The sequence below is a fragment of the Heteronotia binoei genome, chromosome 5 (genome assembly GCF_032191835.1).
Source record: "Heteronotia binoei isolate CCM8104 ecotype False Entrance Well chromosome 5, APGP_CSIRO_Hbin_v1, whole genome shotgun sequence".
In the NCBI taxonomy this organism is placed as follows: Eukaryota; Metazoa; Chordata; class Lepidosauria; order Squamata; family Gekkonidae; genus Heteronotia; species Heteronotia binoei.
Genome location: NC_083227.1, coordinates 15,469,884 through 15,495,832, shown reverse-complemented (window position 1 = coordinate 15,495,832; position 25,949 = coordinate 15,469,884). Strand labels below are relative to the sequence as shown.

At 46.5% G+C, this 25,949-nt stretch overlaps 1 protein-coding gene across 3 annotated transcripts; it reads left to right on the top strand.

Moving 5' to 3' along the window:
* Positions 1–682: 682 nt before the first annotated feature.
* LOC132571089 (gastrula zinc finger protein XlCGF57.1-like) lies at positions 683–14,208 on the top strand. 3 transcript variants are annotated; one of them, XM_060237761.1, is made up of 5 exons: positions 683–774; positions 5,917–6,002; positions 7,986–8,112; positions 9,035–9,127; positions 12,107–14,208. In XM_060237761.1, exons 2-5 carry the CDS (start codon positions 5,988–5,990, stop codon positions 13,729–13,731), a joined length of 1,860 nt encoding a protein of 619 aa, XP_060093744.1. In that variant the 5' UTR covers positions 683–774; positions 5,917–5,987; the 3' UTR covers positions 13,732–14,208. The 3 variants fall into 3 exon arrangements, with proteins under 3 accessions (XP_060093744.1, XP_060093746.1, XP_060093745.1); XM_060237763.1 differs by having other exon boundaries at positions 692–774; positions 12,110–14,208; XM_060237762.1 differs by having other exon boundaries at positions 766–972.
* Positions 14,209–25,949: the final 11,741 nt, after the last annotated feature.

The following is a 25,949-nucleotide window of genomic DNA, read 5'->3' as shown; positions in this document are numbered from 1 at the left end:
AAAAAAAATTGAACATTATTTCAAAAATATGTGATTACTTAGCAAACTATTCAGCAATACAATTCATTAACATCTCTACAAATTCCAAAATACCAGGTAAGCGTGCAAAAGAACACGTTTCCACCGTCCTTCAGTTCATCATGTCAATTTCAGCCTTCAAGCGCTTAATGAACTGAGAGGACGGTGGAAACGTGTTCTTTTGCACGTTTACCTCCTATTTTGGCATTTGTAGAGATATTAATGGATGGTATGGCTTAATCGTTTGTTAAACGATCACATATATTTTTGAAATAATCTTCATTTTTTTTTCTTCGTTATTTTTCCAGGTTTGGGGTTTTTGTTTTTTGGGGGGTTTTGCGGCTTTACATCACCTTTCTGTTCTGCGGGACGGGACTCTAGGTTTCACCCCCACCTGGGGACTGGCAACCCTATCGGCTTGCATTTCCCCTCCTGGCTCCCTTGAAGGGCTGCAAATGCTCTGTAAAGAAGGGATTCCTGGAGGGCTTTTGGGGGGCCCTTCTCCCCAGGGTGGTGCAGAAGCAACTTTTGTTGGGGGGGGGGGGTCTCCCAATTCCTGAGGGCAGAAGGGGTGGAAAACAGTGCAGCGTCCTATGGGAATTCTCCCACATTTCCTTTTACCCAATGAGCACTGTCTCCCGAAGGGTTAAAGAGACAGAGCCGCAGTCCTAGAGAGGCACGGTGGGGGGGGGGAGGCGTTTCCTCCTCCACTCCATGCAAGAAGCAGCCTCTGATCAAAGCTTCGGAGGGAATCCGGTGAGCTCAAAGCGGCGTGGGTTGGGAGGTGCAATGCAAGACCCAAAGGAAGGGGGATTAGCAGAGGGTGAAAGAGAGTCCCCCCCCCCCATTTCCTCCTTGCCCCTCCCCAACCAGCAGCGGGCTGGGTCTAAAAATATTGGCTGCCAGGAGACATAGGGCGGCCGCCTACAACTATAAGGCTCTCATGTAATTTTTGTAAGAAATAAATACAATTTTTTTAAAAAAAAATACATGTGGAAATAAGGCGCAATTAAAACTTTTGCGAAAGAAATATATATATTTTAGTCATTACAGTGTACCTATATTGTACATATTGCATGATGCCATAGATGCTAAATGTAAATACAAATTGCATTTGCTCCAGGGGAGCCGATCTCTGCCAGCTGGAGATCAGTTTGTAAAAGCGGGTGATCCCCAGGCCCCACCTGGAGGCTGGCAACCCTGCACACCATGCAAATTTTAGTTGCATTACGCTAATAATGATGGAACTTCTATTATATTTTCAAGCTGCAAAAAGGTCATTGACATCTTTAACATATCCTCGAATGCAGGAGTGGCCAACGGTAGCTCTCCAGATGTTTTTTTTGCTTACAGCTCCCATCAGCCCCAGCCATTGGCCATCCTGGCTGGGGCTGATGGGAGTTGTAGGCAAAAAACATCTGGAGAGCTACCATTGGCCACCCCTGGTAATTTTTTACAGAGCCACCCAGGTTCCTTCTCCTGACTTGAGTGCAGGATCCGAATCTGGCACCTCTAGGGACCAGAGGAAGTTCAAGTGGCTTCCAGAGGCACAGTTAGGAAGAAGTGGGGGGAGGGAATGAGGGGGAGATTTTGGGGGCGGGCAGAGTTGAGGGGCTGAAGGAGTGGGGAACTGAGGAGAGATTGGGGGGGCAGGGGTGGAGGGGCTGAAGCAAAGGTTTGGGGAGTTGGGAAGAGGGGGTTAAGGGGGGTGATACAGGGACTGTGTCACTGGACCCTCCGAAGACCCACACAAGACAGAATCTGAAGAGGGCAAAGGGGGATATTGGGAGGAAATCTTCTTTCTCAGCATCAAGGCAGTGCCCCTTCTGTCTTGGGGAAATGGAAACAGGAGGGTCCACTCTCCTCCCCACAGGTGACTTAATCCGGGTTTGATGTTTTCGGGGTTTTTATTTTTCTTGCCTCTGTGCAGCCCCCTGCAACACTTGGGTCCCTGCTGGAGTTCCCCCTGGCTTCTCTGCGATCCTGCCCAAAGCTGCTTTGGGGGGAAGCGGGATTTAGGAAACAAGAGGGGATGGCTGCCATTTCACATTCCCCCATCCCAATGACAGCTGTTTTTCCTTCCTTGGATATGTGTTAGTGTTGTATTTTAATTTGCCAGTTGACTAGAGTATCAATCTAACCACACGTCTATCAGGCTATTCGCATAGAACTGGATAAACATCTGGAGCAGAGGTCCATCAGTGGATATTAGCCACAGCCTATTGTTGGAACTCTCTATCTGGGGCAAGCGATACTTTGTATTCTAGGTGCTGGGGGAGAGCAACAGTGGGAGGGGTTCTAGTGTCCTGGCCCCACTGATGAACCTCCTGATAGCACCTGGTTTTTTGGCCACTGTGTGACACAGAGTGTTGGACTGGATGGGCCATTGGCCTGATCCAACATGGCTTCTCTTATGTTGTTATGGTAACTGATGGTTTTTGAAACCCTGGAGCAGTCCATTGTTTGGAGGGTGGACTTCAGGGAGTTTCGGGCAGGCAAAATTCATGGAAACCTGTCCCCTTAAGGCAGAGACATATTTATTTATTTGACTTGTATCCCGCCCTCCCCGCCAAAGCAGGCTCAGGGAGCTGAGGGAGCAGACAGGATTCATTTGTGCTCTTTTCTCCTAGTTTTTTTTCCACGCATGGATTCAAGACAGCTCCCCTGAAGACTGCAGGTGGAGGAACACAATTTGGGAGGCTTCCCTTTGCTGAAATCTCCCCACTACATCATGGCCAACCCAGGCAGAGAGAGCAAAATCTCTTTCCCTGAAGGGCTAGTTTTCTGAGTGCAGGGAGAATTTAATTCCAAGCTGGCATCTCTCACCTGCCACCTCTTGTTAGGCACTCCATCTCATCAGGGCCCTCCCACCTCATTCTCTGTACTTTCTCCTATTTATTTATTTTTTATTTTATTTATTTATCTGGGATTTATATCCCGCCCTTCCCACCGAGTGGCTCAGGGCGGCTTACAACATATATAAAACTAACATAAAAGTATAAAATTACACTTTAAATTAACATTTCACAATATATAATTAAAATCAAACATTTGTTATAACTATACATCATTAAAACAGCCAGCAGTCGTGGAGCTACACTCTATTCAGCTTCAGATAAAAATTCAGTATACAATATACAGCATTCAGTAGTCGGTATACAGGGCCGTTAGTTGTGGGCCAGCCGGAAGAGGACTGTCTTACAGGCCCTGCGGAATTGGGTGAGATCCCGCAGGGCCCTTACCTCCTCCGGCAGCTGGTTCCACCAAAATGGAGCCATTACAGAGAAGGCCCGGTCTCTTGTGATCTTCAAGCGGGCCTCCTTTGGCCCGGGGGCAGGCAGGCAAAATTCATGGAAAGGCGGGGGGGGGGGGGGTAGGCAGGAAGGTCTTGACTTCCTTCACAGGGGAGGAGGGAGAGCTGTGGCCAGGGCTGGTGCTAGGGTTTTTGGTGCCCTCAGCAAGCTGCCCACTAGCTCTCCCCTCCCAAATTAAAACAAAACAAAACAGAATTGCAGGAGAAATGAAGAAACTTGAAACTTTTTACATTTTTAATTTACTTGAAATTTATTTACATTTTTAATTTACAGGGTTGTTTTTTTTTTTAAAGTGAGATTAAGCAATAAAAATTGTGAGACTACTACTTGATACTTTTAGCTGGAGGTGCCAGGGACAAGACCTTCACATGACCATTTCTACTTGATCCTTTTAGCTGGAGGTGCCAGGGACAAGACCTTCACATGGCCATTTCTACTTGATCCTTTTAGCTGGAGGTGCCAGGGACAAGACCTTCACATGACCATTTCTACTTGATCCTTTTAGCTGGAGGTGCCAGGGACAAGACCTTCACATGACCATTTCTACTTGATCCTTTTAGCTGGAGGTGCCAGGGACGAGACCTTCACATGAACATTTCTACTCGATCCTTTTAGCTGGAGGTGCCAGGGACAAGACCTTCACATGACCATTTCTTCTTAATCCTTTTAGCTGGAGGTGCCAGGGATGAGACCTTCACATGACCATTTCTACTCGATGCTTTTAGTTGGAGGTGCCAGGGACAAGACCTTCACATGACCATTTCTACTCGATCCTTTCAGCTGGAGGTGCCAGGGACAAGACTTTCACATGGCCATTTCTTCTCGATCCTTTTAGCTGGAGGTGCCAGGGACAAGACCTTCACATGACCATTTCTTCTCGATCCTTTTAGCTGGAGGTGCCAGGGACAAGACCTTCACGTGACCATTTCTTCTCGATCCTTTTAGCTGGAGGTGCCAGGGACAAGACCTTCACGTGACCATTTCTTCTCGATCCTTTTAGCTGGAGGTGCCAGGGACAAGACCTTCACGTGACCATTTCTTCTCGATCCTTTTAGCTGGAGGTGCCAGGGACAAGACCTTCACGTGACCATTTCTTCTCGATCCTTTTAGCTGGAGGTGCCAGGGACAAGACTTTCACATGACCATTTCTTCTCGATCCTTTTAGCTGGAGGTGCCAGGGACAAGACCTTCACGTGACCATTTCTTCTCGATCCTTTTAGCTGGAGGTGCCAGGGACAAGACCTTCACGTGACCATTTCTTCTCGATCCTTTTAGCTGGAGGTGCCAGGGCCAAGACCTTCGCATGACCATTTCTACTTGATCCTTTTAGCTGGAGGTGCCAGGGACAAGACTTTCACATGACCATTTCTTCTCGATCCTTTTAGCTGGAGGTGCCAGGGACAAGACCTTCACATGACCATTTCTTCTCGATCCTTTTAGCTGGAGGTGCCAGGGACAAGACCTTCACATGGCCATTTCTTCTCGATCCTTTTAGCTGGAGGTGCCAGGGACGAGACCTTCACATGACCATTTCTACTTGATCCTTTTAGCTGGAGGTGCCAGGGACAAGACCTTCACATGGCCATTTCTTCTCGATCCTTTTAGCCAGAGGTGCCAGGGACAAGACCTTCACATGACCATTTCCACTTGATCCTTTTAGCTGGAGGCACCACTGACAAGGCCTTGTGCATGTGAGAAAGATGCTCTACCACTGAGCTATGGCTCCACCCCATGGATCTGTTAAAGCAGAGTCGGAAGGATGAGTGGCAGCAGACAACTCCAACAGGAGCCACTTTTTAGAATTAGCTCTTCTTCAGCATTTACAATTGGTTAATTTATCCCTGCCGGGCTCCGAGGGGCACACTGTGCAGGCGCCGTCCACGTCTGTGTTTCCTGGGTCTGTGACAGACCTGGGGCATGCAAAACTGGCCGGGCAGCATCTGCGCTCTATGGAGCCTGCTTTCCATTGGGAAAGGCAGGCTGCAAGGAGCACACACGCTGTGGGTGGGGAGAGGGAACACCTGGTGGTGCGCCCTAAGCCAGGTGGCGCCCTAGATGGCTGCCTACTTGGCCTACTCCCACGCACCGGCCGTGGGTGTGGCTTCAGGCAGGGAAAGGGATTCCTCTCCCAGGAACATGTTGGCAGACTTTGCAAGGAAGCACACTCCCTCTAAGCTGTGGAGTCTTGTGAGCAAAAATTCTACTTCGTGAGCTACCGGCGTTAAAGTTGTGACTGAGCCGCTGCATACATTAGTCTGCTCTGGGGCCATTTTTCCTGAGCGAAGACAAAAGTGTGTGAGCCAGAGGCTAAAATACTGTGAGCTGGCTCACACTAACTCAGCCTAGAGGGAACACTGGAGGAGAGAGATGGATGAATAAGGAAAGCAGAACTGACTCCCTATAGAATGGCCGGTTGAGGGGAGAGACGTTGGGCCAAATCCTTTTGAGCCTTGGTGGATCAAATGCAGTATCTTGAATTGTTCCCTGAATCCAATATGGTGAGAGGTTCACTCCAAAGACTGGCACAGAAAATGTGCGTGGAGCAAAAAGGGTTTCCCGCCCTCTTTCTTCTTCTCTTTTCCAGGCACAAGGGGATAGACACTCTCAGTGCCTTTTGAATCATCTCTTCTGTGTGCTGAAAGAAAAAGAGCCGCCATGCAGCCTGCTCAGGTATGGGGAAATCAATGGGGACACATGTGGCAAATGTTAGCGATGCTTTCTTTTCTGTTGTAATGCACAGAGGGTCGGGCTCCTTCCCACGGATTCTAGTGGCCCCCACTGGGAAGGCAGTAAAATGGCCCTCCCTGTCTAGGATGTTTTTTGCAGAGAAGCAGGACAATTAGAATCAGGGGTCCTTTTGAAGAAAAATAGGTGGGGGAGCTCATTAGCATAACTTATTAGCATATGCCGCCCCCCCACCAGCCAAAAGCAACCCGATGGAAGAAAGGAGTGCCCTGGGCGAGTGAGGCCTGCTTGGGCTGGCTAGAGATCTAGCCAGCCCAAGTAGGCTTCTCTCGCCTGGGGCTCTCCTGGGCCACCCCTCCCAGTCAAAAGGCCAGCAAGCCACCTGCTGCCCAAAATCACATAAGGCAGGGGTGGCCAATGGTAGCTCTCCAGATGTTTCTTGCCTACAACTCCCATCAGCCCCAGCCAGCATGGCCAACGGTTGGGGCTGATGGGAGTTGTAGGCAAAAAACATCTGGAGAGCTACCATTGGCCACCCCTGAGTCATAAGGAGAAAGGGTGGTGTGGGCTTCTCCAGGGGTTAATGAGGGCTGCTGGGGGTGTGGCAAAGCCCCTGGTGACTGGCTGGCTGCCCGCTTTCCTAATCCAGGGATTGTTATGCAGCTGCACCTACTATTCAGTGGACAGGATAGGTGGAGAGAAAGAGGGGAAACCACCAGGAAGCTGAACCTGATTAGAATACTGCATTTCCCACAGGAACCTATTTAGTCCTTTATCTCCTGGATACCATTGGCCTCTTCCCCAGGAACCTATTTAGTCCTTTATCTGCTGGACACCATTGGCCTCTTCCCCATTGGCCTCTTCCCCAGAAAGCTACTAGCCCACTGTGATCGAGGACAGACCCTCTGCTTCCAAAATGTCCCCAAGGAGGTCTGGTAGGGGGGTAAGATGCCCCCATGGGGCTCTTTTCGCCACCTCTTTCTGTTGCTCTTCCACTATGATTGGGAGGGGTTGCAAATACAGTAGAAGACAGAAACAGGATACAGGACAATCTTGACAGGCTGGAAAACTGGGCTAAAACCAATAAAATGAATTTTAGCAGAGATAATGAAAAGTTCTGCATTTAGGTAGGCAAAATCCAATGCATAGTTATAGGATGGGGGAGACTTTTCTTGGCAGTAGCATGTGCGAAAAGGATCTTGGAGTCTTAGTGGACCATACGCTGAACATGAATCAACAGTGTGATGCGGTGGCTAAAAAAGGCAAATGCAATTTTGGGCTCTATCAACAGAGGTATAGTGTCCAGATCACGTGAAGTGATGGTATCACTTTATTCTGCTCTGGTAAGACCTCACCTGGAGTATTGTGTTCAGTTTTGGGCACCACATTTTAAGAAGGATGTAGACAAGCTGGAACAGGTCCAGAGGAGGGTGACGAAGATGGTGAGGAGTCTGGAGACCAAGTCCTATGAAGAAAGATTGAAGGAGCTGGACATGTTTAGCCTGGAGAGGAGGCGGCTGAGAGGTGATAGGATCGCCATCTTCAAGTACTTGAAGGGCTGTCATCTAGAGGATGGGGTGGAATTGTTTTCTGTGGCCCCAGAAGGTAGGACCAGAATCAATGGGTTAAAATTAAATCAAAAGAGTTTCCGGCTCAACGTTAGGAAGAACTTCCTGACCGTCAGAGCGATTCCTCAGTGGAACAGGCTTCCTCGGGAGGTGGTGGGCTCTCCTTCCCTGGAGGTTTTTAAACAGAGGCTAGATGGCCATCTGACAGCAATGAGAATCCTGTGAATTTAGGGGGAGGGGTTTGTGAGTTTCCTGCATTGTGCAGCCAGTTGGACTAGATGACCCTGGAGGTTCCTTCCAACTCTATGATTCTATGACTTCCTATGTTTTTGGCTCCCCCCTCCCCCCGCATTGGACCAGCTTTCCAGTGATGTCAAGAAATGCTTCCTTCTCCTTGCAGGCGGGGGTGTCCTTCGAGGAGGTGGCCGTGTATTTCACCCCGGGCGAGTGGACCCTGCTGCGCCCAGCCCAAAGAGCTGTGTACAAGGAAGTCATGCTGGAGAATTTTGGGAACGTGGCCTCTCTGGGTGAGGACCCTTTGCTCCTTCTTGCAGTGAGGAGTGACAGTGAGATAGCCCTGAAGGAGGAAGGACGTGGTCAGGTAGTCTTCCCTAATCCCAAATTCCTTTCATTCGTCTCTTTAATCTATGTCTTTCATGCGGAATAAAAATCAACCCTTTCAAAAGAATCGTCTCACTTATTTTGTGGGGAAATGCTGCAACCTGTGCACATAGAGGCTGAGGTTCCAAGACTCCCAGAGCTGGGTGTACATGTGTGCATGGTGACATATACACCCTCCTGCAGAGCCTCAGTATGACCAAAGAGGGTTAAGTATTGACTTCCTATTAATTTAATTTAATTTTGCGATTTATACCCCGCCCTATCCCACAAGAGGGCTCTAGGCGGCTGACAACTATTACTTGCCTGTTGTGTGTTTCTGGAGAGACAGTCAGTCTGGCTTGTTATCCGATCCAAGATGGGTAAGCCCAGGGCTGTTTTTTTTGCAGCAGGAACCCCTTTGCATATTAGGCCACACCCCCGATGTAGCCAATCCTCCTGCAGCTTACAGCAGGCCCTGTAAGAAGAGCCCTTTAAGCTCTTGGAGGATTGGCTGCATCGGGGGGGGGGGGTGTGGCCTAATATGCAAAGGAGTTCCTGCTACAAAAAAAGCCCTGGCTAAGCCGTATTTGTCTGTCTGTAGCTGTAGAAAAGAACAAAGCCCCAGCAGCACTTGAAAGACTAACAAAATGTGTGGCAGGGGATGAGGTTTTATGAGTCACTGTGAGCAGAAGAAGGGAGCAGTTGCTCATGGAAGCTTCTTCCCTGCCACAAATTCTTAGTTGTTAAGGTGGTACTGGATGTTTGTTCTTTTCTGCTGGTTTGGAATTGCTGACCTTATGGACACACAGAAGGGGTCTAATTTGGTGGGTTTTTCCCCTTGATAAACAGGACCTCCGATTGCCAAACCTGACCTCATAACCTGGCTGGAAGAAGAGGAAGGGCTCTTTCTTCCGGGCTCTGATGAAGAGGAGGGATCGGCAGGTAGGGCCTTAAGACCTCTGTCTTGGGACTGTGTGTTGCCTTCGCTTCCTTCCAAGGGCTGGTGAATTTCTGTGGCCTCGTTTATTCTCAAAAGAGCTTGGATGAATCGTGGCTGCCGACATGGTGCCTGTAGATCTTGAACCCAGGACAAGAGGCAGTTTCCTTCTGCCTACTTAGGCAAGTCTAGCCCATTATTGGAAGGCAGAGTTTTACAATTCAGGGTGTTTGCCGGCCCCTTTTTGCCCTTTAACTAGAGATGCCAGGCCTTGATGCTGGCTCTTGGTGCCTGTAAAGCAAAACATGTCCTTTATGGTAGAGAGATGAGTCAAAGGAACCCTGGACAGTTCTCATGTGACCTTGTTTTTCCGGCCTACACCTGGGCATGGAGCAATGTCGCATGTGATTGTGAAAGATTCGTGTCTTCCCATTAATACCCAACAACATGTTGTCTGGATCTGCCTACCCAGAAGCTGTGTACATACACAATAAATGTGACAAAGAGGTCTTAGCAAGGAGATCCTTGGGTGGGGGTGGGGGAAGGGAATGGGGACATAGCAATTATGGGTCACCTTGGAGGAGCAGGTTCACCGATTCGGATGTCGCGCTCTCACTTCTGCGTCCGGATATAAATCCAAGATGGGAAGCCGTGTTAGTCTGTTTGTCAGAGTGGAAAAGAGAACACCTCAAAGCCTCTCCGTGTAACAAAAATTAAATAATACTCCGTATTGTTCCTACTTATCCAGTATTTGCTAATAACAGACACAGTGCTTACAGTGAAAACCAAACATAATATAAACATGCATATTTGTACAACACAAAATCCCTCCAGAGCCGAAAGTGCTCCTTCTGTACGATGGATCAAAGTTCTGTAGAAAAATTATGGAACTGTGACACAAGTCTGACCATATCCAAGACCAGTCCGACATTGTTTCAAGTGCAGAGGCTCTTCTTCTTGGGACCATCGTCTTTGTTATTGATTTAGTAGGCAAGTGGGGCTTCTTTTCAATTTTGTTTCATGGCTTTGTTTTCATTTCTCCTTGGAACGCCTACAAATTGTCTTCATGTCCTTCTGAAATGGCATATGGATATGAAGATACCCCGGAGGGATTTTGTGTTGTAAAAATGTGCTTGTTTGTATTATGTTTGGTTATCACTGTAAGCACTGTGTCTGTTATTAGTAAATACTGAATAAGTAGGAACCATAGGGAGTATTATTTAATGTTTGTTACACGGAGGGGATTTAAGAAGACGACAACGACATTGGATTTATATTCCGCCCTCCACTCAGAGTCTCAGAGCGTCTCACAATCTCCTTTATCTTCCTCCCCCACAACAAACACCCTGCAAGGTGGGTGGGGCTGAGAGGACTCTCACAGCAGCTGCCCTTTCAAGGACAACCTCTGCCAGGGCTATGGCTGACCCAAGGCCATGCTAGCAGGTGCAAGTGGAGGAGTGGGGAATCAAACCCGGTTCTCCCAGCTAAGAGTCCACGCACTTAACCACGACACCAAACTGGCTCTCTCTTTAAGGTGTTTTCTTTCACAGTAACCTCTGTGGTCCCGGCTTTGATTACAGAGTAGAAAAGATGCCTGAAGACATGACTCCCGAAAGCTCATGCCCCCCCACCTATTTTTAAGTAAACTACTGTCATCTGGCTCTTTTTTACTTCTACATTTGGGTTTGCTTTTTAATGTATACTTGACCCTTTTCACAGAGCCATTGAGCTCATTTGTTCCATGGGCCAGATCTCCTATAAAGGTCACTTGGTTGACCTGGCCCATGCTTGCCATAAAATGTAAAGCCAACTATTGGAGACATAAACTCAAGCCCACTCAGGATGGGCCGGCCAGGTTGGGAGTGACCTTGGATCCTCCAGCTGGGATACTCTCTCTCTCTCTCTCTTTTTGTCAGAAAAAGCCCATCAGGAACTTATTTGCATATTTGGCCACACCTGATGTTGCCACTGTTCCACACAGGGCTTTGTCTGTAGAAAAAGCCCAGCAGGAACTCATTTGCATATTAAGCCACACACCCCTGAAGCCAAGCCAGCCAGAACTGTGTTCCTGTGCGTTCCTGCTCAAAAAAAGCCTTGCTATCTCTTCTCTTTCCTGACCTCCTCACCTCTTGCAAATTCTCCCCCATTGCTCGACTCCCTCCTCCCTCCTCCTTCAATCTGTCCCCCATTTCTTTTCTTTTCTTCTTTATTTGCAACTGCAGTCTGTCTCTCCACTCCCAACCTGTTTTGCACTGAATGTTTACCCAACAGGTGAATAAAACTCCTAAAAGCATGGGGGTGTTGTTTTTTCCTTGCTTTCCTTCGGATTCCCCCTCCCCCCCACCACCCTGTTTCTGCTCCTTGGAAAGTATGGAGCCTATTTCCCAATTAGTTCTAATGTTTAAGGCACACAGAGTGGAGCAGAGAGCAACCTCTGATAGTCATGTGATTAACACATGGAATTCATTGCCACAAGGAGGTGGTGGTGGCTGCAAGCATAGCCAGCTTCAAGAGGGGATTGGATAAGCATATGGAGCAGAGGTCCATCAGTGGCTATTAGCCACAGCGTATTGTTGGAACTCTGTCTGGGGCAATGATTCTCTGTATTCTGGGTGCTTGGGAGGGGCAACAGTGGGAGGGCTTCTAGTGTCCTGACCCCACTGATGGACCTCCTGATGGCACCTGGGTTTTTTTGGCCACTGTGTGACACAGAGTGGATGCGCCACTGGGCTGATCCTACATGGCTTCACTTATGTTCTTGACTGAAATAATGTTGCTAAGGGAACAGAGGTCCAAAAGAACAGATGCACAATGGGGGGAGTCAGGTAGGGACACAGCATTTCTAAAATTTGGGAAACCAATATAGGCGCATAATTACAAGGCATGGAAAATTCGTTAACACTTTTAGTGTGGGATGGAATTTCAAGTGCAAACCAGACCTCTTTGTGTGGGTGCTAATGGGATTTCTCTCTTTATTCCAACAGAAGATGATCAGAGGAAAGAAGAGGATGAGGAACTGCATCATCTATTACCAAATGAAGTAAAGAATGAAGACCTAAGACGAAACTTCAGGAATCAAGGAAGATTCAAGAGGCAGAGAGGTAGCCATATAGTGGAGAAGAGGGACCAACCCATTCCTTGCCAAGAGGGGGATTTCTGTGAGGTAATTCACAAGGTGGAGGAAACGCTCAAGTGCATGGAGTGTGGAATGAACTTCACAGATCAGACCCAGTATAACATCCACTTGCGAAATCACAATGAAAAGAAGATCCACCAATGCTTGGAGTGTGGAAAAAGCTTCCTTTGTAAAGCCGAGGTAATTAGACATTTAAGAACACACACAGGAGAGAAACAGTATAGTAGCACAGACTATGGTGAGAGAGTCTCACAAAAATCAGACCTCATTAAACACCAAAGGATTAATTCAGGAGAGATACCACTTCCCTGTTCAGAGAGTGGAATCAATACAGGGGAGAAACTTTTTGAATGCACAGAGTGTGGAAAGAGATTCAATCACAGATGTAGTCTTCAAAAGCACCTAAAAATCCACACAGGGGAGACACCTTTTGAATGCTCAGAGTGTGGAAAGCGATTCTGTTACAGTAGCAGTTTTCATCGGCATCGAAGAACTCACTCAAAAGACAAACCCTGTGCATGTTCAGAGTGTGGAAAGACATTCAGTCAGCTTGGCAATCTTCAACAACATCAAAGAATCCACACAGGGGAGAAACCCTTTGAATGCTTTGAGTGTGGAAAGAGATTCAGGTTGAGGGGCCATCTTCAACTACATCAAAGAACACATACAGGAGAGAAACCATTTGAATGCTCAGAGTGTGGAAGGAGGTTCAGTCACAGATGTAGTCTTCAAAAGCACTTAAGAATCCATACAGGGGAGAAACCTTTTGAGTGCTCAGAGTGTGGGAAGAGATTCAGTGTGACTGGCAGTCTTCAACAACATCAAAGAATCCACAGAGGTGAGAAACGTTTTGAATGCTCTGACTGTGGAAAGAGATTTAGTCAGAGTGGCAATCTTCAGCGTCATCAAGGAACCCACAGAGATGAGAAACATTTTGAATGTTCGGAGTGTGGAAAGAGATTCAATCTTCGATGTAGCCTTCAACAGCATCTAAGAATCCACACAGGGGAGAAACCTTTTGAATGCTCAGAATGTGGAAAGAGATTCAGTGAGGCTGGCAATCTTCAACAACATCAAGGAACCCACACAGGGGAAAAATCTTTTGAATGCTCAGAGTGTGGGAAACGATTTTGTTACAGCAGCAGTTTTCAGCGGCACCTAAGAACCCACACAAATGAGAAACCGTTTGAATGCTCCGAGTGTAGAAAAAAATTCAGTCAGCTTGGTAATCTTCAACAACATCAAAGGACCCACACAGGAGAGAAACCCTTTGTGTGCTCAGAATGTGGAAAGAGGTTCAGTAGGAGTGGCCATCTTCATGAGCATTTCAGAACTCACACAGGGGAAAAACCTTTCGAGTGCTCAGAGTGTGGAAAGGGATTCCGTCGAAATGACAACCTTCAACTGCATCTAAGAGCACACACAGAGGAAAAACTTTTGAATGCTCCAAGTTTGGAAATACCCTTAACTTGAGCGTCACTTTTCAACAGCATCTAAGAACCCACGCCAAGAAAAAAGTCTTTTGAATGCACAGGTGTGAAAAGTAATCCATTCAGAACTGTGATCTTCAACAGCGTCTATGAACTCACACAGGGTAGAATACTTCTGAAGACTCAGAGCGTGGGAAGAGATTCAGAAAGCCTGAAAATCTTCAACGCAATTACGGTAAGAGTCCGAGGATATAGACGTCCATCCAATAAAGATTGTGGGGCTGAAAGTCTTTTGGAACTTTGGATTCCTTGATAGTGGCATGCAAGACAAAAGGGTACAAGATAAATTTATTGAGGCAGTTTCAGCCACACAGACTTTATTGGATGGGCTTCTTTACCCCCGAACTCTTACCATAATTGTGTTAATAGACCAGCTGCTACTCCGGGAGCAATAAGTACTTATTTATATGGATTGCTAAAATGTTACACTGCCTTTGTCGGTAATATATGTTTTTACACACGTTAGTGTGAATGTGAGTATATTTCTGGTGTTAATTTTATTCCACGTCATATATAGTACATCTGCACCTGTTGTTTTTGTATTATATTGGAAGTCTTCAACAGCATCAAAAATCCCACACAAGGAAAAACAATATAACAGCTTAGCTTGTAAAAAGAGCTTTTCTCTTACTTCACACATGAAAGGCAACCACAGACCACAGAAAGAGTTGAAAGCCTGTGAACTCTTGTAAAGTGCTTGTTTCTGCCCAGAATCCTTGCCCTAACCTGGAAAAAATGATAGAAATAGTCAAACTGAAGATGGAGCTCAGCTAGATTTCACAGGGAAGAAAGTCAGGATGTGTTCTGAGGGTGGAAGAAAAGAGCTCATATCTCCTTAACCGTTGAAGAATCCACATAAGGGGGGAACCTCATAAATACTGTGCAGTAAGAGTTTGAGGCAGAGATCCAACTTTCCTGTTTTCATACAGGGGGGAACCTTCCCATAGTGTGTTCTGGTGAGTCTGTTCTTTAAATGCCCATGTGTTGGAAGCTCAGAAATGCTCTGAAAGTAGTTATGCAAAGAAAGACCTTTTTAGTGGTTGCCCCCCTTCGGTCTATCTGCCAAGCTAGCTCCTCCTGACATCTGCAAGCCTGGGGGAAAAAACATACCTATTTTCCAAATCCTGTGATGAAATGGACAAGTGAAGGATAGCAGATGTTTGTGGATAGGTTTCAGGGGGTCCATGCACTTGAATGGGGGGGGAGGGATTGCATCCTTATTTCCACTAACCTCTAGCTGAAATTCAGCATTTCCTTCTATCATGAATCTAGGCAACAAATCACAGTAGTCTTAGCAGTACCTTTACCTTTGTCACCCAGAGAACTTACCCAGAGAGCCAGTTTGGTGTAGTGGTTAAGTGTGTGGACTCTTATCTGGGAGAACCTGGTTTGATTCCCCACTCCTCCACTTGCACCTGCTAGCATGGCCTTGGGTCAGCCATAGCTCTGGCAGAGGTTGTCCTTGAAAGGGCAGCTGCTGTGAGAGCCCTCTCCAGCCCCACCCACTTCACAGAGTGTCTGTTGTGGGGGAGGAAGGGAAAGGAGATTGTAGGCTGTTCTGAGCCTCTGTCCTTGAAAGGGCAGCTGCTATGAGAGCCCTCTAAGCCCCACCCACCTCACAGGGTGTCTGTTGTGGGGGAGGAAGGTAAAGGAGATTGTGAGCCACTCTGAAACTCTTTGGAGTGGAGGGCGGGATATAAATCCAATATCATCTTCTACAGATATTTTTCATATTGCAGAAAATTTATTATTGCAGATATCTCAAAATATTGCAGATATTGCAGATATCTCGAAATATTGTGTATGCTCTTCGCTACTCTGAAATTAAGGTAGTTATTAGACCTGCCACTAGATCGCACACAATAGCAGTCTTCCTCTCTACAGACACTCATGCAACACCACTGGCTGACTACTGAGCAACTCATTGCCTCCTCATTGTTCAGCCACAACACAGTGAAGTTGGGTGTTCTTGCATTAGTGACCCAGACATCTACATTGATTTCTGGTATTCTCTATCTGCAATGGTTTGTCAGTCAATAAACAGAAGGAAGTGTGTTGTTTTCATTCTCTGTTCAAGTTTTGCAGAACTGGACAGTTCAAAGGAGAATTCTAAACTCTCAATAAAACTACATAGCCTTTTGTAGCAAAAGATACAAGGAACTACATTATATAAAAAAGTACAGGCAGTTCGTATCTGACTCTGGGATGACGTTGCTTTCACAACGTTTTCATGGCATTACGGGGTTGTTTGCCATTGCCTTCCCCAGTCATCTACACTCCACCCCCCCGCCAAGCTGGGTACTCATTTTACTGACCTTGGAAGGACGGAAGGCTGAGTCAACCTGAGCCGGCTATCTGAAACCAGCTTCTGCTGGGATCGAACTCCGGTTGTGAGCAGAGTTCTGACTGCAGGACTGCATTATATAGTCAACACTAGAGAATCCAAAAATAACGCAGAAAAACCACTAATAAACAATCAGAAAAGTGTTTCCCCCCCCCCCCCAAAAAATAGTGCAATCATAAGTAACAATCCAACCATAATAACATACAGTCCATTCAAAGTCCAATATTATAGTAAGCATTTCAAAGTCCCGTTTGAATTCATAGGAACAAAATTATAATCAATGTGGAGCCCAGGTTTGTGGAGAAAGAGGTGCCGGAGCTCTCGAGGGAAATGAAGGAGAAGCACACAGGTGCCTCTCATGAACTTTTTTTTTTTTTTAGAATTTTGTTTCCACGAAGAGGTTCTGGAGCTCCATCCCAGCATTCTCCCAGGAAAAAAACACCGTGGTGGAGCCTAAGGATAAGTGTGTGCATTTCACTGTTGATTGTTGAACATTCCATTTTATAACTTTGTTCCTAAGAGACATTAACTAATATAAGGATCACAAGCTCTTAGAAAGAGAACTTCCAGGACATTCAGTGGGTAACCTCAAAGTAGCATGAAGTACTGCAAAAGAACTTCAGGAACAGAGAGGGAAATTGCTGAATTGCAAGTTACTATGAAACTTGGAACAAACATCTCCCCAGGATTGAACTGGTTTCTTATCTCACGGCATATGCTAAACCCATTCTAACCAAGTAGAGCTATACACTCACAATATATTCCCAATATATTTCTCTTTTACAACAGCATATCAAAATAATGTCTTTTGTACTGACAAACTTAAATAAGGAATATTGGTTGTTTATCTCATTACATATGCAAAATTCATCTTCCACTATATTCTTATGTATTCTTTTTTGTATTGGCAAACTGGAATGATGTTTCTACTGTACGCTACAAGTAAATTAGGTGGACAGGAACACCTCTGAGAAAAAATACGTTCTCAGTTTAAACCGGGCTTGAGGAGCAATAGAGCAATTAAGACTCTGCATTTATTGCCTTGGGACACTTTCACCATCATTCTCCAATTCTGACATGTTTACGGCCTTTGTTGTATTCCCATGCAAATGCTGTCCAGACCAAACTTCTTGTTCTTTCAATCTGTTAATGTCACTATTTTGCCATTGGATTCTAACTTTGTACTACTTTGCATGCTTAGCCACTGCCCACCAGCTATGTGTAGCATTGCTCACTGTACCCCATTTCATTGTCTGATGAAGTGTGCATGCACATGAAAGCTTACATTCTGAATAAAACATTGTTGGTCTCAGTGCTACTACTGTACTTCAACTTTGAAATGACTCACATTGCTTATTCATTGGGCTCTTGGATCCTTGTTTATTCTCAAGTGTAGTATTCTACGAAGTCTGGTTGGAATGAATTTGTTCAGCTGTGGTAACACCTGTCATTTAGAGGCTTAACACTTTAACTGTGTGATATACTCCTTAACATAACATAAGAGAAGCCATGTTGGATCAGGCCAATACACACACACACACTTTGGTTAATAGCCACTGATGGACCTCTGCTCCATATTTTTATCTAACCCCCTCTTGAAGCTGTCAATGCTTGTAGCCGCCACCACCTCCTATGGCAGTGAATTCCGCACATTAATCACCCTTTGGGTGAAGAAGTACTTCCTTTTATCCATTTTAACCTGACTGCTCAGCAATTTCATCAAATGCCCACGAGTTCTTGTATTGTGTGAAAGGGAGAAAAGTACTTCTTTCTCTACTTTCTCCATCCATGCATTGTCTTGTAAACCTCTATCATGTCACCCCACAGTCGACATTTCTCCAAGCTAAAGAACCTCAAGCGTTTTAACCTTTCTTCATAGGGAAAGTGTTCCAACCTTTTAATCATTCTAGTTGCCCTTTTCTGGACTTTTTCCAATGCTATAATATTCTTTTTGAGGTGCTGTGACCAGAATTGCACACAGTATTCCAAATGAGACCGCACCATCGATTTATACAGGAGCATTATGATACTGGCTGATTTGTTTTCAATTCCCCTCCTAATAATTCCCAGCATGGCGTTGGCCTTTTTTATTGCAATCGCACACTGTCTTGACATTTTCAGTGAGTTATCTACCACAAGATCTCTCTCTTGGTCAGTCTCTGCCAGTTCACACCCCATCAACTTGTATTTGTAGCTGGGATTCTTGGCCCCAATGTGCATTACTTTGCACTTGGCCACATCGAACCTCATTTGCCACGTTGATGCCCCCTCACCCAGCCTCAACAGATCCCTTTGGAGTGCCTCACAATCCTCTCTGGTTCTCACCACCCTGAACAATTTAGTGTCATTCTTAAAAGACTTTCTAGCAATACAGTTGGAAAGGGACTTTGAAATGATTTATATAATGTGTGGACTTTGAGTGGACTGTATGTAATTGTGGGTGGAATGTTAACATAAGAGAAGCCATGTTGGATCAGGCCAATGGCCCATTCAGTCCAACACTCTGTGTCACACAGTGGCCAAAAAAACCCCAAGTGCCATCAGGAGGTCAGGACACTAGAAGCCCTCCCACTGATTCCGCCCCCCCCCCCCCCCAGCACTAAGAATACAGAGCATCAGTGCCCCAGAGTTCCAACAATAAGCTGTGGCTAAGAGCCACCGATGGACCTCTGCTCCATATGCTTATCCAATCCCCTCTTGAAGCTGGCTATGCTTGTAGCCACCACCACCTCCTGTGGCAGTGCCATGTGGTAATCACCCTAGGGGTGAAGAGGTACTCCTTTTATAAGTTATTTATGATTGCCCTTTTCTAGTGAAAAAAACACTCCTCAGATTGTTTAAAAATCGTTTATTAGTAGCTTACAGATTCTTCAGCCTTTTGTAGCACTGTTAGGCGCAGGGGCTACCCCCAGGCAAGTACACTCAAGTTCCAATTGTTATTTCATGTGCTAATAAGGAAAAGGAAAGGTCCCCTGTGCAAGCACCAGTCGTTTCCGTCTCTGGGGTGACGTTGCTCTCACAACGTTTTCACGGCAGACTTTTTACAGGGTGGTTTGCCATTGCCTTCCCCAGTCATCTATACTTTCCCCCGAGCAAGGTGGATCCTCATTTGACCAACCTCGGAAGGATAGAAGGCTGAGACAACCTCGAGCCAGCTACCTGAAAACTCAGCTTCCGCCGGGGATCGAACTCAGGTTGTGAGCAGAGCTTAGGACTGCAGCTTTAACACTGCGCCACGGGGCTTTTCCTATGTGCTAATAAAGAAGCACATCAGTATATAAAATTTATTTTTGATAACTGTATTTCACAGTAATTGTTTTTCTTTGTAATTTCTATGTATTTTATTTGATGCATTTAAAAACATTTGTCCGAGAAGGAGTCAAGACTGCCAAGAGTCCACGGCACAAAAAAGGTTAAGAATGTGTAAAAAAGGGAACTCTGCCTTGGAAGGAGAAAAGCAGTTGGCAGTAAAACCAGGGAAGAGGAGTGGGAGAGAAAGACCTCTCCTCCCCACACATATCTAGGAGGGGGAAGCCTGCTGTTCTTAGCAAGAGGGCGGCTGCATCTGGAACAGCAGTGTGTTCTTGGATGGAGCTTGGAGGCGGGACTTGTAGAAGAGCCCCCCCCCCCCCCAATGCAGAGAAGGAAAGGGTTCTGATGGTTTAAGGCAGGGGTGGGGAACCTCTGTCCCGAGGGTCGTAAATGGCCCTTGAGGTCACCTGGTGTGGCTCTCGGGGATTACTGGGCCGAACGAAGCCATGTGGCAGCCTCCCTGGGGCCTAGCTGGCCAGCAAGGATCGTGGGGCCCAGCTGTGCTGGGCAGCAGCCTCCCCAAGGCCAGGCAGGGATCACAGGGCCCAGATGTACTGTGCGGCAGCCTCCCTGGGGCCTGGGTGGCTGGCCAGAATTGCTGCAGGGCCTGGAAAAGTTACTGTCAACAGTTCAGTTTACACTTGATTATCCCAGATGGTGTGGCCTAATACACTTATGAGTGTGTGACCTAATATGCTAATATTAGGGGATGTGGTCTAATATCGTACTGAGTTCCTGCTGGGCTTTTTCTACAAAAAAGCCCTGGACCTAGGCATTTGCCTAGGGGGGGTGAGCTGGGTGGGTTTGTGTGCCAGATTAGGCTCTCCCCACATGATTTCAAATAGAAAAACAATTATTTGCATTAATTTTGCTGGCCTGAATCAATCTCCCTCGGCAGAGCACTGCTTTTTACTAAGTTGACAATTTTTTATGGCCCGCGAATGATGTTATAGATATCCATATGGCAGAAAGAAGGTTCCCCACCCCTGGTTTAAGGTGTGGCTCAGAGGGGACCGCCAACTTCTAAGTGTGGCTTGTAGACCTCCCAGAATGAGAACTGATCTCCACGTGTCAGAGATCAGTTCTGCAGAAAACAGCCACTTTGCAGGGCGGGCTCCATGGCATTATACTCTGCTGAGATTCTCTTCCCCTAACCCCTCCATCCCTAGACTCCATCCCCCAAATCTTTAGGTACTTCCCAGCCAGCAGCTGGCAACCCTAGTTGTCTGGTGAGAGATGCTGGAAGTAAGAAGCGGAGGAGGGGCTAAAGAAAATGCATTTGGGGGTAGAATTTCCAGGTCCCTCCTGTCAACTGGTAAAGCCCCATGGCGCAGAGTGGTAAAGCTGCAGTACTGCAGTCGGAGCCCTCTGCTCACGACCTGAGTTCAATCCCAGCAGAAGCTGGTTCAGGTAGCCGGCTCGAGGTTGACTCAGTCTTCCATCCTTTTGAGGTCGGTCAAAGGAGTCCCCAGCTTGCTGGGGGGAAAGTGCAGATGACTGGGGAAGGCAATGTTATTCCAGTTAATTTTTAACTGAATGATGACCGCCGCCACGATGTTAGACCCAAATGGAAGCCCAAGAACATTGAATGCCATCCTAAATCATATGGAATTAGCACCAAATAGTTTAACTTTTATTTTTTTTATTTTAATGTTTAATCTGTTTTCATTGTGATTCTATTATGTTGTGAGCCACCCAGAGCCTGCTTTGGCGGGGAGGGGGGGATATAAAATAAACTATAGTGGCAAGTCCCCCCTCCCCGATATTCTGTCAGTTGACAGGTAAAGGTAGTCCCCTGTGCAATTACCAGTCGTTTCCGACTCTGGAGTGACGTTGCTTTCACAGCGTTTTCACGGCAGACTTTTTACAGAGTGATTTGCCATTGCCTTCCCCAGTCATCTACAATTTCTCCCCAGCAAGCTGGGTACTCATTTTACTGACCTCAGAAGAATGGAAGGCTGAGTCAACCTGAGCTGGCTACCTGAAACCAGCTTCCGCCAGGATTGAACTCAGGTCGTGAGCAGAGTTCAGACTGCAGTACTGCAGCTTTACCACTCTGCGCCACGGGGATCTAATCAGCACTTTATATACCATATATTATGATGTTACATAACCCACTGACCCGTCTGTGAGCTGCTAGACCTCACAGAGGAGTCCACTTCTTCAGCTTGAGCTCATCGACCTCTCCTTCCCCATTTTATCCTCAAAACAACCCTGTGAGGCTGAGAGGCAGATCTGAGGAAAGCTGTAGGAGAGGAAATCCCCCCTCCTCAAAGATCAACAAGACAATAAATGAAAATGCTGACTGAAAAATAGCGGGTTAGATGCTATAGTGATTCCAAGCATAGCTATTTTATTCACTGAAGACCCAACTGAAAACACATGTAGCTAGCCACAGGTATATACCCAGAAACTCCACCCAAAACACACCTCCTGCAGCAAACAACCCAACAGAAAAATAGGCGCTCGGAACCAGCATTTGCATGGCATTTCATTCAAATGGATATTACCTAATTAGCTGGCTCAGCAACGGCAGCCACTCTGAGTGTAGTTTCAAGGAGCCTCTCAAACAATGGGCTTCATTCAAATGGATATTACCTGATTGGCTGGCTCAGCAAAGGCGGCCAATCGGAATGCAGCTGTAAGGAGCCTCTCCAACCAAGAGTCTTCATCTGAAGCTCCCAGTACACTACATTGACCTTAAATGCTTAGGAGGCATTTTCTTCTCCCCAAACTATGTGGGAGTCACAGGGCTGGTGGGGTTGCCAGCTCAAGAGTAAAATCTCCTGTCCCTTGAGTGGTGTCAAGCAAGCAGATCTCAAAGTAACCAGTCCTTGAGTTGAAACAAAGTATAGGTTTATTGATAATCCATGCGCTTCTATTGAGCCAAGAACTGGAACTGATACAAAGTAATAGCAGAATGCATACTTAAAGATGGCACATCAAAGGTTCTACCAACAAAGCTACAATTACTAAACAGTCCTGTATTCACGTGTGAAAATTCACACAGTACTTTATCTCCCTGCGGTTATACTTCCTGGGTCCAGGCCTGGCCTGGGAAAATGTCCCTGGAGGCTTTATCTTCAAAGAACGAATTCCTGCATTTGGTAGTAAAAGTGAAAGAGGCGCAGGGAGGAGGCGCCGGCTAACTTTCTACTTTGATGTGCCTCAGCTTTGTTTCAGGGTTAGTAATAGTTACAGCATGGCAGTTATATTCTGATAAACATAGACAGTTATGGTAAGATAAACATTGCTTGACAAGTGGAGGCTTAATGCGTGGAAACGGGCAGCTGAAGGTTTTCCTGGCCTGGAAATGAATTGTCAGCTGATAATTGTACAAATAAAAGGGATGTTGGACAGTTTAACCACTAAGAAGAGAAGTGAGGAGGACTTGAGTGGAGAACCGTAGCTTGCCATATACATTCCTGCAGCTCAGGGTATCCTCCTCCTTCCATTCCCAAACTTTTTAGAGTAACAATTCCCACCCACCGACATCGATTTGGTGCCCTACTGAGAGGGACTGGACTATGAAGTTTATAAACTATGCCTCAACTGAAGCTGAGTTAGGTTTACCAATCCCCAGGTCTCAGAGGGGGATTCCCTGGTTTTGCAGGTTCCTTCCTGCCCCCAGCTGGCCTGTGGGGGAAGCCCTGCCTCAACAGCCACCATGTGCCTTTCCACCTAGGAAGACTTAGAAGATGCTTTGGAACAGCTTGCTTTTTGAAAGATGTATGTGCCTTTAAATCTCTGGAGCCAGGCTGAATAGGGGGCAGAGCAAGCCTGCAGAAATACATGGCTGTGAGAAAGGGAAGGGAAGCATCCTGGTACTTCCATTTGTTTTACGATCCCTTCAGAAGTCATTTGCACTGTAAAAAAAGAGTGTAAAGTGTAAAGCAGAACCTCTGGTTTCCCTGTGTTAGTCTGAAGAACTTGGTTGAGTATACAGCATTCAACAACTCCCAAGGTAAGTAAATTGTCCCAGTGAGACTGCAAAGTGTGTACTTCCAAACAGTGTTTATTTTGGCTGCTTTGTGTGTGTGTGTGTGTGAGAGAGAGAGAGAGAGAGTATGAGAGAGCGGAAGTGCAGCCAGCTGTTGGGGGCTGAGGAAATGAAGACTGTATTCCGGCAACTGCACTGCTGTATTTTTATTGATTTATTTTAGGGAATGGGAAAGTCTCCTGGCTCCACTCCCAAAGTCCCCAGGCATTTTCTGACTTAGACTTGGCAACCCTAAGTTGGGTGCAAAGGTGACCTTGGCCTCCCCCACTTCTTAAGATCCAGGCAATATCTCATTTCCTCCAGAACTGAAGGCCCAGATAGGGGAAGACCCACTTCTTCACCACATACCACTTGCATTTGCTCTCCCACAACACACACCCCACACTGGCATCTGGCCTCCCCTCCCATCCAGAGTTCTTCAGGGAAAACCCTCACTCTGTGCTTTGTCCCTAAGATGAGGCGCCTGCGGTGAAAGCCACTAGCCCCACTCCCTCAGCCCCACCAATCTCACCACCTCCACACACAGAGTACCTGAGTGGACATCACCACTAGTGAGAGGCAGGTCCCCCACTTGAGATTCCAGGCAGCCATTTTGACCCTCCTGCCATTTCAGGCTTCCTTGCCAGAAAAGAACAATTGGTCAATTCAGGATGCAGGTTGGTCACATTTTGGAGTTCATATTTCCTCAAAGGCTTTTCCAGAAGGGCAAAAAGGGACTAAGGGCTTAGTCCATGTCATTTGTGGCTCATGTAGCCTGGGGGTGGGGGTTCAGAGAACGAGAAGGAGGGGTTCTAACTTCTCCTTCCTGAATCTCTCTGGGACAATCTAGTACCACATGGGGAAGACAACTGGGACTGGGGAATTCATGTCTCACAATGTTTACTGCCAACACTGAGGAAATGGCCCTTTACCACAATACTGGATCTAGTTGTGGAGCCTGACTCCTTTGAACTTACCGAGTTGTTGAGCTGGTGGGGGACACAGTCTGTTCCTTTCAACTCAAACTGATCTCACTGCCAGAACTCCTTGGGCTTCAAAGAGTTGAGACCCAGAAAAGATCTCAGGAGGCTGCGTGGGGGAGGGAATAAGGTTCAGAAATGCCTCTCCAGAACTCCTTGGCAAATAAAAATATTTGTAAATTGAGGACGCAAGCAGTTCACACTTTGTTTATGCCAGTAGCAGAGAGATTGTGGCTATTTGCTACCCTTGGCTTTTTCTTGACAGCATTTGGAAAACAGATGTTTCTGCCAGTTTTACAGATGTCAAAGAGAGCTACCCTGGCAGGTATACTGAAGTAGGAAAGGTCCCCTGTGCAAGCACCAGTCGTTTCCGACTCTGGGGTGACGTTGCTTTCACGATGTTTTCACAGCAGACTTTTTACGGGGTGGTTTGCCATTGCCTTCCCCAGTCTTTTACACTTTCCCCCCAGCAAGCTGGGAACTCATTTGACCGACCTCGGAAGGATGGAAGGCTGAGTCAACCTTGGGCCAGCTACCTGAACCATCTTTCACTGGAATCAAACTCAGGTTGTGAGCAGAGAGTTCTGCTTTACCACTCCACTACCACTAAGAAGGCCCTCCTCTGCATAAGTACTTTTGGAGCATTTCTGAGCTGCCAACACCTGGGCATTCACAGAAGAGCCTCATCAGAAGAACCAACTATAGGAAAAGTTCACCTTTTTGAGGATTATCTGGAAAACAGGAAGGCTGGGTCTCTGCTTCAAAGTCTTGCTACATGGTATTTATGAGGTTCCTCTCCTTTGCTGATTAGGAAAAAAGATTACCTTCAGCCCCAATGCAAAGTACCCCAGAGCCTGCCTGGGAACTTTCTATTCACTTCCTACCTCTCTAGACAGTTACTTTGAAATTGGTAGTCTCTGCAGGGAGCAGAGAAAGAGAAGAGGGAAGGGCCAGTTGTGTGGCAATGCAGGCAGCTCCCAGCACACCTGGAATGCAGCTGTGTCACAGTTCTCCCTTACCTCCTTTGCCCACAAAGAGAAAAATGAGTCATTTTGGAAACAGAATTCCAGCACTCATGGGGAGGGGGGGGAGACATTTCTCTGTATTATAAGTTCCTCCAGGTTAGGTTAGGAATCTGGGCAGATGCAAGGACGTTAGAAGTGTTTACATGGTTTCAACCCTTTCTATGGTCTGTGGTTGTCTTTTAGGTGTGAAATAAGAGAAAAGCTCTTTCCACAAGTTACGCAATGACATGGTTTCTCCTTGTGTGGGTTCACTGATGTTGCTGAAGGTGGCCAGGCTGACAGAATCCCTTCGTATACTCTGCACATTCAAAAGGATTCTCCCCGTGTGAATTCATAGATGTTTTTGAAGATCACAGCTTTGATGAATGAATCTCTTTTCACATTTCTGCGGATTCAGAAGATTTTTCCTTGGTGTAGGTTTTTAGATGTTGTTGAAGAATGCCACTCTGAATTAATCTCTTTCCACACTCCGAGCGCTCAAAAGGTTTCTCTTGTGTGGGTTCTTTGATGCTGTAGAAGATTGCCACGTGTAGTGAATCTCTTTCCACATTCTAAGCATTC

Excerpts from the sequence above, each read along its gene's own strand:
- LOC132571089 (XM_060237761.1), top strand. Across the intron at positions 8,113-9,034 it reads TGGGAACGTGGCCTCTCTGG|GACCTCCGATTGCCAAACCT; the intron begins GTGAGGACCCTT and ends CTTGATAAACAG. Across the intron at positions 9,128-12,106 it reads TGAAGAGGAGGGATCGGCAG|AAGATGATCAGAGGAAAGAA; the intron begins GTAGGGCCTTAA and ends TTATTCCAACAG.